The 14,806-nt window shown below is 54.2% G+C and overlaps 1 protein-coding gene across 1 annotated transcript in view; it reads right to left on the bottom strand.

Annotated features, from left to right (window-relative positions):
• Positions 1–14,806, bottom strand: part of LOC119525206 (basic proline-rich protein-like) — a 15,699-nt gene extending 893 nt beyond the window's left edge. Inside the window, exons 1-5 of the mRNA XM_037823807.1 lie at positions 14,684–14,806; positions 12,459–12,623; positions 12,044–12,107; positions 11,253–11,501; positions 67–518 (exon numbers count right to left, since the gene is read on the bottom strand). Coding sequence (XP_037679735.1) covers positions 67–518; positions 11,253–11,501; positions 12,044–12,107; positions 12,459–12,623; positions 14,684–14,806 — 1,053 coding nt within the window. The remainder of the gene's footprint in view (positions 1–66; positions 519–11,252; positions 11,502–12,043; positions 12,108–12,458; positions 12,624–14,683) is intronic.

The following is a 14,806-nucleotide window of genomic DNA, read 5'->3' as shown; positions in this document are numbered from 1 at the left end:
TCCCCGCGGGCGGGGCTTCCGCCAGCCCCCGCCCCGCCGTTGCCATGGCGACGCGTGGCCAGTCACCCGGGCACCGCCCTGCCGCCTCTGTGGCGTCACGGTCTCGCCACCTGACGTCACCGCCGGGCGTGGTCCCGCGTGGGGTGGCCCGTGGGCGCCCGGAGCCGGAAGCAGTGGGCTTCCTCCCGCCGGAGCGGCCAGAACGTGGCGATGCCGGGGCGGGGGCCATGGTGCCATCTGGGTGCCGCGGCCCGCGGGAGCGCAGTGCTGGACGGTGGCGCCCGGAACAGCGCGGCGGGTGGGCCGTTCAGGGGGACACGGTGACGCGGACGAGGGGCCAGGGGGAGGGTCCCGGCCCGGGCAGTGACAGGGGCCTGCAGGGGACCACGACTTCCGGCCAAGGGCACTGCCGGCCTCGCGGGTACACAGCCGGCGCTCACTCGGTGCGATCCGCAAACAGGCGTGGCTGCTGGGGAAGGTCCCCCCGCGCACCCCACGCACGCCCTGGGCCGGGGCACCTTTAAATTCGCAGGAGACGCATCAGTGGGAATATTTAGGAAGCGCCCGCCTGGCTCTGAGACTAGAACAGTGAGCTTGACGCTTGGCCTCCTTGTCCCTGGAGGGCTCAGTCCTGGGAAAGAGGGGCGGGCCGTGAGCAAATAAATGAATGGACACGATGCGGAAACAGAACCCCAAGGGCTGAAAGCTAGAAGCCAAAGTATTGGGAAGAAGACAGCTCGACTCTGGTTATGATCGTGCTGTGCTATAGCCAAATGGGGCCGCATGAATAAAAACGTTACAATGGGAGACTGAATGGCAACATTTGGGGGCCAAAGTGGGGAGCCTTGAATTTCCAGAACGCAGTCCTTGTGCCCCAGCAGGGTGGCAGAGGCAGACAGGGCTTCCCCAGTCCTCCTCCTCCCTCAGGTCCCCCTTGGAAGGTCACCTGCTGGAGGAAGCCGCAGCCGGGTCCCCAGTTATTCTCAAGGTAGCACACACCTCTCCTTCCAGACTGTGACCACGCCGAAGTGTGTCTGTCTAACGTCAGTCTCCTTCACCAGCAACGTCAGGGCACTGCCCAGTTATGCCAGTCAGATGCTATATGCCTTTAGGTGGGTCACTGATTTAGTTTTTCCTTAGTTTCCTTGACTGCTCAATGAACTGGCATAAACAATGGAAATTTATAGGCTCACGGTTTGGAGGCTCAGAGAAAGTCCAAGTCAAGGCATCATCAAAGCAGTGCTTTCTTCCCAGAGACTGGTGTTCGGCTGGCTTCTACGATCCTTGGTCCCAGGCTCCTCTGTCACATGGCAGAGCACATGGTGGCCTCTCCCGGCCCCTCCATGCTCTTTGGGGTTCCACTGACCTTTAACTTCTAGCTGCCTGTGGATTTCTCTCCTCTCTCTGTCTGAATTTCTTTTTGCTTACAATGGACTTCAGTAATAGGACTAAGATCCATCCTGATCAAGCTGGGCCACACCTCAGCTGATGAAGTTACCTCATCAAAAGGTCCTACTTACGATGGGCTCACACCCACAGGAACAGATTCGGTTTAAGAACATGTGTTTCTGGGGCACACACAGCTCCAAACCACCCCTCTCTGGCCCTTCCCTCTTCGTCTATAAATTCTGGCTAACAATAGGCCCCACCAATTATATTGTGGGAATCCTTGAATTAATGAATGAAAGATTTTCAGCACAGAACCTTCTGCCTCAAACGAATGCATTTCTCTCTACTCACTTGGGACCTTTGGAAAAGCAAAAGGCCTTTAATGCTTCCTCATTTCTAACCCACTTCAGGTGTGATCCACACATTCCTGGTTCCTTTTGGCTGTAATCTTGGGAACACCATGGGAAAGCTGGAGGTGGGCAACAGCCTCTTTGGAGCGATCCATACAGTAATATAAACTTTGTAAAGACAACGACCAGTTCCCCCATCACCCGTCCCCCAGAAAGAACAACATCCCAGCTTCCCTACAGTTGCATACCAGGTGTAGAGTGGGAAAAGGAGACGGGCAGCAAGTACCCCCTTCTCTCTCCCCCTCGTGGAGAGACCGTGAGGTTGGGGCTCAGGGCTTCCTCCTGGTTTGCACTGAATTGGTGCTCCCTGCAGCCAGGCCTCTCCCCCCAAGGGAAGGCTCTTTGACTTCTCCATTTCCATTTTCAAGATGCAGAAACTGAGGTTGAGAGAGAAAAAGTGTCTTGCCCACTGTTCCGGCTTGCTAAAGCTGCCGTTATGCAATATACCAGAAATGGATCAGCTTTTGTAAAAGGGATTTATTAGGTTACAAATGTACAGTTCTAAAGCCATTAAAGTGTCCAAACTAAGGCATCAACAAGAGGATACCTTCACTGAAGAAAGGCTGATGGTGTCCGGAACACCTCTGTCACCTGGGGAGGCACATGGCTGGCGTCTGCTGGTCCTTTACTCCCAAGTTGCATTGCTTTCATCTTCTGATTCCAGTGGCTTCTCTTTAAGCACCTATGGGTTCTCACTTAACTTCTTTGGGGCAAACTCTGGACTTCATCCTTTAGATTAGCATCGCCACACATCTTTCTGTCTGCATCTCCAAGTGTCTGGGTCTGTGTGGTGTGGGCTCTGAGCTCTCTAAGAACTCCAGTAAACTAATTAAAACCCACCTTGAATGGGTGTGTCACATCTCCATGGAAATAATCTAATCAGTGGGTCCCACCCACAATTGGGTGGGTCACATCTCCATGGAAACAACCTAATCAAAAGGTCCCACCCACAGTAGGTCTGCCCCCACAGGAGCGGATTAAAACTACATAGTCTTTTGGGGGTACATAACAGATTCAAACCAGCACACCCACCATCTCTTGGATTTGAACCTCCAACCCTGCAGCTCTTAACTCAGGTCCCATACTGGGGGGTGGGGAGCAGCACCCAACCCCAGACCCAGAGTTGGCCTGGCCCCATATGCACACAACCCCCTGTGACAAGCTAAGGCCAGATGACACGTGGGCAAGGCCATGAGGGGTCAGCATTGGCGGCAGCCTCAGGGAAACTGAGCTCCTGGGGATGCGGCAGCTCCTGGGGTGGGGGGGCTGTCCACCTGACCTGCCTCCCCCTCCTCTCTGGCCAGAATTAGCCCAAGGGCAACCATTACCATGTGACCTCCTGGCCGCCTCTGATTGGCCCAGGTTGAGCCAATCAGGAGCCAGCACTGGTACCTGGCTTATGCTAAATGTCCAGGTGATAGACTTCTGCAGTTTGTTTGCTTGTTTAGATACTGCATAGGGAGACCCACTGTGATGGTTCGGAGGCTTTATGGACCCCAGAAAATCACATGCATGCAGCTAATCTGTTGGATCATTCAGTGAGTAGGATCTTAAGATGTGCTCCATCCCATTCAGGTGGGTCTTAAACCTCTTACGGGATCCTTCAGAAACAGGATGAATATGGAGCGACACAGGGAAGCTGAGAGAGGACACACAGAAGCAGAGAGAAACCACAGAAACAGAGGGGAAGCCACTGCAGCCAGAAGCTGGAAGCAATGAGACCCGGAATGGAAGGGCCAGCAGACATCACCGTGTGCCTTGGGCTTTGGGGAGAAACCATCACCTGTTGATCGCTGCCTTGAGTTGGACATTTTCATGGCCTGAGAACTGTGAACTTGTAAGTTAATAAATCGCCATCATAAAAGCTAACCCCTTTCTGGTCTGTTGCGATTGGGCAACTTTAGCAAACCAAAACACCCACCTTCCCAGTCGGCCTGGGACTGTGGGATCTCCCCACACGTGGGAGTTATGGGGCCCAAACCAGGAAAGTCCCGGACGAACCAGGATGCATTAGTCACCCTGAGTGTGGGGATTTGCCACGTTGCAATGGGGAGCTCCTTGCTCACCCCACTCCCTGGGGGCCAAGGCCTGGACGAGTGTGCCACGTTCAACAGTGTCCCCCAAAAACTCACGCCCACCTGGAGCCTCAGGATGTGAACTTATTTGGAAAAAGCGTCTTTGTACATGTGATTTGTTAAGGTGTGAGCTGAGATCCTAACGGAGAAGCGAGGGCCATCACTCCAATGATGGTGACCCTATAAAAAGAGGGACCCACAGAGACCCATGGAGAAGTCGTGTGAAGACAGAGTCAGGGATTGGCGTGATGGGGCCACCCGCCAGGCAGGAGCTGGGAGACGGGGCTGGTACCCGTTGGGCCTCATTTAGTTGCAGGAGGGAAACTGAGTCACACCAGCTGTGGCAGACACACCTTTGTGTCCAGCAAACCTATTTCTTCTTCCTGGCACACAGTTTTAGCCCATGGGATGAAAGCAGAAGCAGCACGGGCCATATCCAGGCTCATTAAAGAAACCCACGTCCACCCTCGTCTCCTCCCCTTCTGCCCGCTGGAGGCAGAGGACATAGATGAGTCCAACAGGCTGGTGAGAGAATCTTCACTTGTGGAATCACCAGGTGGATCACCTGCCTTGAGCAAGAAATAAACTTCTTTTGTGTTTGAGCCATGAAGCTTTTGTGGGTCTATTTGTTATAGCAGCAGAGCCTATCCTGACTGTTCTGGTTTGCTAATGCTGCCGTTTTGCAAAACATCAGAAATGGATTGGCTTTTATAAAGGGGGTTTATTTGGCTACAGAGTTATAGTCTTAAGGCCATAAAGTGTCCAAGATAACACATCAACAATCAGGTACCATCAATGAAGGAAGGCCAGTGGCGTCCGGAACACCTCTGTCAGCTGGGAAGGCACGTGGCTGGTGTCTGCTGATCACAGGTTGTGTTCCAGCTCCTCTCTCAGCTCCTGTGCATTCTTCAAAGTGTCTCTCTTGGCTGCAGCAAGCGTCTGGGCCTGTGTGGCTCTTTTTTTTTTTTTTTTTTTTTTTTTTTTTTTTTAATCATCATTTTATTGAGATATATTCACATACCACGCAGTCATACAAAACAAATTGTACTTTTGATTGTTTACAGTACCATTACATAGTTGTACATTCATCACCTAAATCAATCCCTGACACCTTCATTAGCACACACACAAAAATAACAAGAATAATAATTAGAGTGAAAAAGAGCAATTGAAGTAAAAAAGAACACTGGGTACCTTTGTCTGTTTGTTTCCTTCCCCTACTTTTCTACACATCCATCCATAAACTAGACAAAGTGGTGTTTGGTCCTTATGGCTTTCCCAATCCCATTGTCACCCCTCATAAGCTACATTTTTATACAACTGTCTTCGAGATTCATGGGTTCTGGGTTGTAGTTTGATAGTTTCAGGTATCCACCACCAGCTACCCCAATTCTTTAGAACCTAAAAAGGGTTGTCTAAAGTGTGCATAAGAGTGCCCACCAGAGTGACCTCTCGGCTCCTTTTGGAATCTCTCTGCCACTGAAGCTTATTTCATTTCCTTTCACATCCCCCTTTTGGTCAAGAAGATGTTCTCCGTCCCACGGTGCCAGGTCTACATTCCTCCCTGGGAGTCATATTCCACATTGCCAGGGAGATTCACTCCCTGGTTAGAATGGCTGCCATTAAACAAACAGGAAACTACAAATGCTGGAGGGGATGTGGAGAAATTGGAACTCTTATTCATTGTTGGTGGGACTGTATAATGGTTCAGCCACTCTGGAAGTCAGTCTGGCAGTTCCTTAGAAAACTAGATATAGAGCTACCATTCGATCCAGCGATTGCACTCCTCGGTATATACCCGGAAGATCGGAAAGCAGTGACACGAACAGATATCTGCACGCCAATGTTCATAGCAGCATTATTCACAATTGCCAAGAGATGGAAACAACCCAAATGTCCTTCAACAGATGAGTGGATAAATAAAATGTGGTATATACACACGATGGAATACTACGCGGCAGTAAGAAGGAACGATCTGGTGAAACATATGACAACATGGATGAACCTTGAAGACATAGTGGCTCTTTTTTAAGTACTCCAGTAACCAATCAAGATCCATGCTGAATGGGTGGGGCCACACCTCCATGGAAATAATCTAATCAAAGGTATTACCCTCAGTTGGGTGGGTCACAGCTCCACGGAAACAACCTAATCCAAAGGTTCCAACCTGATCAACACTAATACGTCTGCCCCCACAAGACTGAATTAAAGAACATGGCTTTTTCTGGGGGACGTAATATATCCAAACTGGCACACTGACTCATGCACTGGCTAATCCAAATGAGGTTATTCATTGACGTGTGTAGCTGAGAAGACTGCGGTGGGTCTGGGCCAGCTTCAGTCATGGCTGCAGCTGGCAAAAATCTGAACACCTATCATTTGAACTTCTCTTTCTTTCTTTGCCTTGAGCTCATTCTTTTACCATGAGTGGGTTTCTTCCTTCTTTGGTGGAGGGTGGGGTAGCAAATAGAATTTCCCATTCAGTATCTTTATAAAATCTCAAGAAAGACTCTCACTGGCCAGACTTGGGTGGCATGAGCCACTTCTGAGCCACCGATGCAGCCAATGGATAACCACCCAGGTTGGGTTCCGGGGTGACCCTGGTGGGCAGGGGGCTGGATTTCCTGATGGGCGGCCACATCGGAGCCGCAGGGGGAGGGGCTGTTGCCAGCAGAAGCGGCGGAAGACACTGAGCCAAAGGAAGTGGCAGCTGCGCATAAACTGGACCACACAGCCATGCCCAAGAAGCCACGGTATTCAGGACAGCTCCAATTACAAAGAGCTTTCCCGCCGGATGTGGCTCTGTGCCAGTCTCGGCCCACTGGCCCCAGCACCTTGCCCTCTTAGGGGGCAACAGTCATCACCTCATGGTCACGGTCAAGCAGGAACCAGCCATGGACAGCCCAAGGGTTGAGAGATTCGTATATAGAGCTGAAAATGCACCAGGAAAAAGATCGTGAATCTAATCCCCAGGAAATGAAATTCACAGGCATGATGGCAGCAGGTGGGGGATCTGTCCCTGTGGTTGCCCTTGATCTCAGCCTCATCCGTAAAAGGATGGAATTGGGCACTGCCTGAGCTACCGAATCGGTTTCCTCCTGACCTACACAGGAGGGAGGGGCCAGCGGGCATCACATATTGATTGGTGACGTTTTCCTGGGCGTGGGAGGGAGAGGCCAGCATGACGACGCTTATTGATTGGTGATGTCTGCCCTGGGAATGGGAGGAGGGGGCAGCAGGACATCACTTCCTTATAGATTGGTGATGTCTGCCCTGGGCACAGGAGGGAGGGACTTCACCTATTTACCATCTCAAGATTAGGGCCTCTGACGGTCCCTCCAGCTCCCACATTCTCCCATCGGTGACTCTACACTTTTCCCCTATTTCCCCATTTCAAGTGATTCCAGGACTTTCTGGAGATTAAAGCAGTGACCCCAGCAGGGCACAGACGCTGACTTTAGAGGGAGCAGGCCTGGCTCTGAGCCAGCTCTGGGTCTCCCGTGTCCAGCCTGGGGCCAGGGTGGGGCCCCGGGAAGTGGTGGTGGCTGCAGGAACCCACGGGGAGCAGGGGCCGGCCTCGTCCCATTTCCTATGCTCCATCCAGAGGGGGACTGGCCTGGGGGTCTCCTGCAGGGACGGAGTCTGGGACCTGGGAGTGCAGGGAGGCTTGGTGGTCCTGTTTGGGGGGCACTGGGACCCGCAGACTCGCAGTGGACAGCGAATCCAGCAGAGGACGGAGACTTCTGGAAAGGTGCCCTCTCCGTGCGTGTGCGGGTGTGAGACTGTGCTAGGCATGTTTCTGTGATGGTGTATGAGTAGAAAGATGGAGACGAAAAGTAAGTGAATAACAGGAGATGGGGGTATGGATGTTTTGGGTGTTCTTTTTTACTTTAATTTTTATTCTTATTCTTTTGTTTGGAATAATGAAAATGTCCAAAAATGGATTCTGGTGATGAATGCACAACTATTTGATGGAACTGGGAACAGGTAATTGTACACTGTGGATGATTGTAGGGTATGTGAATATATCTCAATAAAACCGAACCGGGGGAAAAAAAAAAGGTCCCACTCATCATCAAAGGGATGGGTTAGGTTGACAAACGTGTTTTCCTGGGGTACACGCACCCCAAAACCACCAGGCCACCACAAGGAGCGGCCGCCCAATGAGGAGAACCAAGGCCCGAGGCTGACAACCCCAATGAGCCGGCCAGTCTGCCTGTCCCACCAGCCTTCCGGCTCCTTACCAAGAGGGACTGGCTGTTTTTGAAATGCCAGCACCAACACTTGGCCATAGAGTGCGCCATCTTGGATGTTTCCACCCAGTGGAGCCAACCTCCCAAGCATGGGGAGGAGCACGAGAGAGAATAATGAGTCCCCCAGAGCTGCGTGGCACCCTCAGATAAGGGTTCCCTCTTTCCAACCCTCCCCTATGCTTGTACCGGGCAGAACGAAGGGTGCCCAGAGGTGGTGGGGGGTGAGGTCTTTGAGGTCTTCACTGATGGCCACTTGCCCCCGCAGAGCCCCCTCCCTCCAGCAGCCCTGCCCCATCCTGTGTTCAGCCCTATTCTCTCTCCTCCAGCTCAGCCAGCCCCTTCCCATCCCCACCCTTATTAGAAATATAAATTTGGTCCTTGTTCCTCTGGCTTTGGGAGGACGGTGAGGATGGAATTCAAGGTTCTCTCAATGGCTGGTCCTGCTTCGTAGCCTTATCTCCTCCTTCGAGACCTCCCACTCCCCTCTCCAGCTCTCTCCTTCCCAGCCCAGCATCTCCATCAGCCTGTGCTTCTCCGGGCTTCTCCAGACCCAACGTACTCATCCACTGACGCTTAGGCTGAAGGCTACCTCTTCTGGGAGGCCCCCTGATGCATCAGGCAGAGAAACCAACTCCCCCAGCCTCTGGCCTCCCTCCCACCCGTCTTTTTCTTAGTTCCTCTGGGAGATGTGCCCACAGCCGGTGTTTGTGGGGGGTCTGCCCTCCCAAACTCTCAGCTCCTCAAGGACAGGGGCTGAGCCTCTTTTAAAGGCCTTCTAAAACCCCACCACCCGCTCTGGCTCAGGCCCAGCTGGGGTGCCCATTACCGTCGCCTTTCGAGAAGATAACCTGCCAATCTCTATTGTATCCGTCAGCTACCGCTACGTAAGAAATCACCCCGAATGCAGCATGTGCCACCCCACAGTTTCTGCAGGTCGGAGTCTGCACCCAGTTCAGCTGGGTCTTCTGCTCAGGCCCCATGAGATGGTAACTGAGAAGCTGCCGGAGCTGTGTTCTCCCCCGAAAGCTCAACTGGGGAAGAGTCCACTTCCAAGCCCATTTGGCTCGCTGGTAGGGTGCAAATGTTCGTTTTCTTCGGCTGCTTGCTTCTTCAAGATCAGCAGGAGAGAGAGCTAGCTGGCTTGGGGAGACGTGTGTAACATGCATAGCACATAAATTTATATGCAGCATACACAGAGTCTGTTTTCGTAGCTACAATCGCAGGAGTGAGGCCCCAACCCCTTTGCAACGTAATGCCGTCTAATCAAGCTCAACACGGGTGTCTTCGGCACCGGTGTCATATCCCATTGGCTGGAACAGGTGGCAGCTTCACTCACAGCCCAGGGGTGGTGACACCGAGGCCCGGCCCCTGGGAAGCAGCAGCTGTGGGTCTGTCCACCTCCTTCCATGCCCTTGACCCCACCTACCACTAGAAACACGCCTTAGGGACACTTGAAAGTGTCCTGAGACGCTCATCTGAGAACCGTCACTGCAGTCTGGTTTGTCGGGGTGAAGAGACCGGGCAACCTTCCAATGGGCACAGCTCAGAGCGTGGCGTCCGGCAGAATCCTCCTCATCTAGTATTTACGATGCGCGAGTTTAGCCGATGAATCGTGTTCTTGTCTCTCTTGGAAGGAGGCCCAGCAGCCCCCCCTGTGTGACTTCCTTTGAGGAGAGGGGCTGGGGGTGCCACTGGGGGGGCTAGCGTCCAGCTGACTCGTGTCACTGGGTCTCGGTTTCCTCATCTGGAGCACGGGGATAAGAACCCTGCCCAGCCAGGGGCCATGAGGGCCAGGAGGGGCTTGGGGCTCTGTCGCCCCTAAGTGCCCAGGAAGGGAAGTGTGTTGGTAGGTTCATGTGTCAACTTGGCCAGGTGATGGTGCCCAGGTGTCTGTTCCAGCAAGCACTGGACTAACCGTCACTGCAAGGACATTTATGGCTGGTTAATAATTCAGAAGGCTGGTTTATTAAATCATCAGTCAATTGGCTGCACCAGTGACTGATCACATCAATGAAGGGCGTGTCTTCCACAATGAGAGAATTTAATCAGCTGGGTTTAATCTAGACTTTTAAGCAACAAAGACAGAGGACCTTCACTTCTTCAGCCAGCCAGCGAAGCGTTTCCTGAGGAGTTCAAATACTTCATCGGAGGTGCCAGTTTGCTGCCTGCCCTACGGAACTTGGACTCGTGCATCCCCACGGTTGTGTGAGACATTTTTATAAAATCTTATATTCACAGATATCTCTTGTTGGTTCTGTTTCCCTAGAGAACCCTAGATAATACTAGGAGGTCTGCTGGGAAACCCACCCCAGGAAGGCCTTGGAATTGTGCCTTTGTGCTCGCAGGTCATTCATCCTCTTGGAGGTGTTTGGAAAGTGGCTTCTGTGAAGTCACGAATGCATTTCTTCCGTGAGGGGCAAGTGTTCTCTCCGGAGGGGCATCGGGGAAGTGCTGGCTTCCTCACATGGGTCATTGGAGAAGGGGTTACTAAAGGGATTTACCAAGGAGCATGGCGGGAGAAGAGAGACGAAGCGGACGAAGCCGCACAGTTCTCACCTGCCATGGGGAGAAAACGGAAGGGGCTGGAATGGCAACAGGGAGCCACACGGAGCGGGGCGCCTGGTGGGAACGTGGCCTTCAGCAGGGAGGGGGCCGGGGACCCCATGGCACCACTTCACTCTCCCCCACCCTTCGGTCTCCTGGAGCACCCCAGTGGCAGAACCATCCAGAAGCTGGAGGGCTGGGGGGCCTCAGAAAGCTGCCCAGGTTTCCAGGGCACATGTCAGAGGAGAGAGATGGAGAGAAGATCTGGAGGGCCCCATGAAAGAAAAGCAGCTCAGGCTTCCCCACGTCACTTAAACTTAAACTGTAAACTTATAACTGCTCTAAAAGCACTAAGTCTTATCAGACATTCAAGTAAGTAAATAAAGACAAAGAAAACAAAGGCTGGTGTAGGTAGTCCCTGCACGGGGGGCGAACCCCTGATCCCAGCTCCACCCGGAATGGCAGAATGTGGCCTTTGGGAGCAGGGCCATGCAGACGGCACAGCTGGGGAAAGATGAGGTCAGGGTGGGCCTGCGATCCCACGACGGGCGTCCTCGGGAGGGGGCCATGGGGAGCGGCACCCGGGACAGGGCCCGGGATGAGGGGTGGAGGTGGCACGGCGCATCTACCAGCCACGGAGCTCGGGAGCCACAGACCGGAGCCGGGAAGGGGCCCCTGCAGCCTCCGAGCCTCGGGGTTGGACTTCCGGCCTCCAGAGCTGGGGGCATTGGCATCGCCGCCCCATCGTTTCTGTTCGTCTTCCTCCTCCTCCCCTGGTGGCCGGGAGCTGTGTGCACCCCAGAAATCCAGGCTCTCAAAGCCAATTGTCCCTGTGGGTGTGAACCCGTGGATGGTGTCGCTTCGGTTAGGGGGTGGCCCGGCTCGAGCAGGATGGCACTGAATCCTCTACTGGCGTCCTTTAAAGAGAATGAGATTCAGACAGACGGAGAGAAAGCCACCGACAGAGCAGCCAGGAGCCAAAACTGATGGGACGCAGCAGAGAAGGGAGAGGCTGGGTGACGAGCCAGGGACCAAGGGTGGCCGGCAGCAGGCCCCGGAGCCTCAGTCTCGGCGAAGAAGGCATCACCGGGAGACGCCTTGATTTGGACTTTTTTAACCTCCAAATCATGAGCCAATACATTCCCGTTGTTTCAGCCGAACCGTCTTCTGGTATTTGCTAGAGTAGACCAGGAAACTAAAACACCTCCTTCCCTGAACAGTCCCAGGGACCCCTGGGGTGTGGTCATGTGGAGAGGGGCCCCCAGTTTCCATCCTGGCCGGGAGGGAGCCACGGCCGCCCCTGGTGACCAGACTGTCAGTAAAACAGACGCAGACATCAAGCCCGGCCTGGGCTGGGGGTGTCCTGCCAAGCCTTCTGTGTGGGTGACATGGACGGCCTGGTGGTCAGCGGACGGACAGACAGCCTGGCAGCTGCACTAAGGAGGCAAACACGAGAAGCCCGGCCTCAAACGGGGAGAAAATAATGGTCCCGGGTGAGCAGGACGGAGCTGCTAGGGCAAGGCCAGGCTTCCGGGAAAGCGGTGTGGCTGCCACTGAGGCAGGACAGCCAGGGGTGACGGGCCTGGGTCCTTGGTCTGGACGGCCAGCTTGGCCAGACTGTGTTGAGCCTCCCTGCCTTGGTTTCCCCATCTGTGCAAAGGGGAGCTATAACAGTCTCCGCCCTCATTCACTCATTCCACACATTTAGGTCGAGGGCTGGGGGGCAAACAGGGCTCGCCCCAGGGGGGCCTCGAGAGTCCAGGGAGGACAAGCAAGGACACGCTCACCAGAGGCTGAGCGGGGGCTTCCAGCTGGGCCTGAAGCGCCCGGGGCTCTGGCCCGAGGAGGCTGGTGTGGGTGGAGTGGGGACCAGGGGGTGCTGAGGGCAGCGGGGAGCCACGGCAGGCTCTAGCACAGGGCAGGCACCAGGCTGGCGGGACCGAGAGCGCCCCCTGGTGGCCGAGGGGAGAAAGGCCAGGGGAGGGCGGGGAGCTGGAGTTGGAAATGGGCCAGAGAGACCCCGAGAGACCCCGGACGGAGATGATGTGGCCTCTGTGGGGTGGGAGGCCAGGGGGCAACGTGGGGGGAGAAGGGGGCAGATTCCCAGGTCTTTTAAAACTGGCCAGACTTTTGCAAAGGGTCAGCTGCGGTGAGCAACAGAGATAGGACGGAGGGACGGGGAGGCCGTGGGTTCTGGCTTCGCAGCTGAGGGGAGGGTGGTGGGGTCCACTGCGGTGGGGGGAGGGCACGGCGGTCTGGGAGCAGAGGGGTCTCGAGGCTGCCATGCCTGAAGATGCACACAAAATTATACACAAGTGCAAAGACAGACACACAAGTGCACACACACACAAACACAAATAGACATATTCAAATGCAAACACAGGAACACACAGGCAACCCTATATGCAAGCATATACAAACATGCACACGAGACAAGTGTAAACAGAAGCACACGTGTGCACAGCACGCTGCAAGCAAAGCTACACACGGGCACACGTACACATATGCATGCATACACACAAGTACAGGTACACACAGGCACCACAAAGAATGCAAACACACACGTGCATACCATAGACACACACAGGCATGTGTGAACACCAGCACAGACACACAGACGTGCAAACATCTGCACACACACACACACACACCCTGTAAACAGACGTCAAGCCCACACCCACATGCAGACAAGCACCTCGACTTGCTGGCCAAGGGCAGAGGTGGCTGCCCCCCCACCCAGCCCCCCAGCCCAAGCCCTTAGCAGAGGCTGCGTGGGAAGTGGAGGGAAAATACCCCAGCTGCCTCGTGGCTTCTCCTTTTCTCTGTCTTTTTGCCCATGTTTGAAAATATCCATTAAAAAAAAAAAGGTCCATCTGAAACCCTCTCCAAGTCCTGCCAGAGCCTCCCAGGGTCCCTGCCCAGGGGGACCCTGTCCCGGTTTGCTAATGCTGCCATTATGCAAAGCACCAGAAATGGACTGGCTTTTATAAAGGGGGTTTATTCAGTTACACAACTACAGTCTGAAGGCCACAGAAGTGTCCAAGGGAGTGTGTCAACAATCGGGTACCTTCGCTGGAGGATTTTGGTATTTTGCATAACGGCAGCTCCAGCAAACCAGAACAGCGTCCCTTGGGCAAACCAGGTGTGAGGGGTTTACGGTGTCTTTAGAGGAACGGACAAACATTCGCCTTTGAGTCTAAGAAGGGAAATGGGGATAGATATGAGCACACACACCGGAGCTCTTTTGGGGTCCTTGGGATTGACTCGTCCCCCCTAGAAGCCACACTCACACCTTAGCCCATGTTCCTCTGGGGTGACCCCATTTGTATATGGGACTTCTGAAGATGTCACCATCAGCTGAGGGCTGGATTCACTCAGAAGATGGGATCTTGGATGATCCCATTTGGACAAGGCCTAACGGGGTCAGGGTGGTCTTTGTCCAGAAGCGTGTCCTTCTAAGGATGGGGCCTTGGCAGAGAACTGGGCTGGAGGAGGAGCCAGAAACAGACGCCATGAGACGGAGACAGAAGCAAGCCAGGGGACACCAGGGGCTCCGACCAGCCAGCACCGGACGCTACAGACCCCGGGAGAAAGGACGGTCCATCGGGAACGTGGCACTGGACGTCTAAGCTCCAAGGCCCAAGACCATAACCTCCATCGTGTGGCATCTGTAATAGCAGCCCCAGAGAACGGAAACAGTCCTCAATTTTTAAGGATGTGAATGGGTCCTGTGACCAAATCGACGACATTCCAGGACACGGTCTTACCAAAAGACAAAACCAAAAGCCTCTTACGGGCCTCTGCGGAGCCTCCAGGGCCAGCTTCAAATTTAAAGATATCCTGGGATGGAAGTAGAGTCAGCCCCACGCAGGCAGCCGCCCCCGGCTGTGGGACAGTCTTCTGGGTTTCATCACCAAAACAGAGCGACAAGACGAGCCCCGAGATGATGGGACACAGAGGGGCAGCAGCCAGCCGGCCGATGTGGACTTCACTCGGATCCTGCCAAACCGACTTGTGGAAGAACCGGGAGCCGGGAGGGAGAATCTGCACACGGGCTGTGAACCCGGGGCATCTGCGGCGACGGAGGACTTGCTGTTGAAGCTTTTAGTGTGGCGCACAGGGCACCTCTCCGCAT

This window comes from Choloepus didactylus (assembly GCF_015220235.1).
Source record: "Choloepus didactylus isolate mChoDid1 chromosome 25 unlocalized genomic scaffold, mChoDid1.pri SUPER_25_unloc1, whole genome shotgun sequence".
NCBI classification, from domain to species: Eukaryota; Metazoa; Chordata; class Mammalia; order Pilosa; family Megalonychidae; genus Choloepus; species Choloepus didactylus.
Note: the sequence above shows the minus strand (reverse complement) of the source record. Positions and strands in the feature narration are given on the sequence as shown.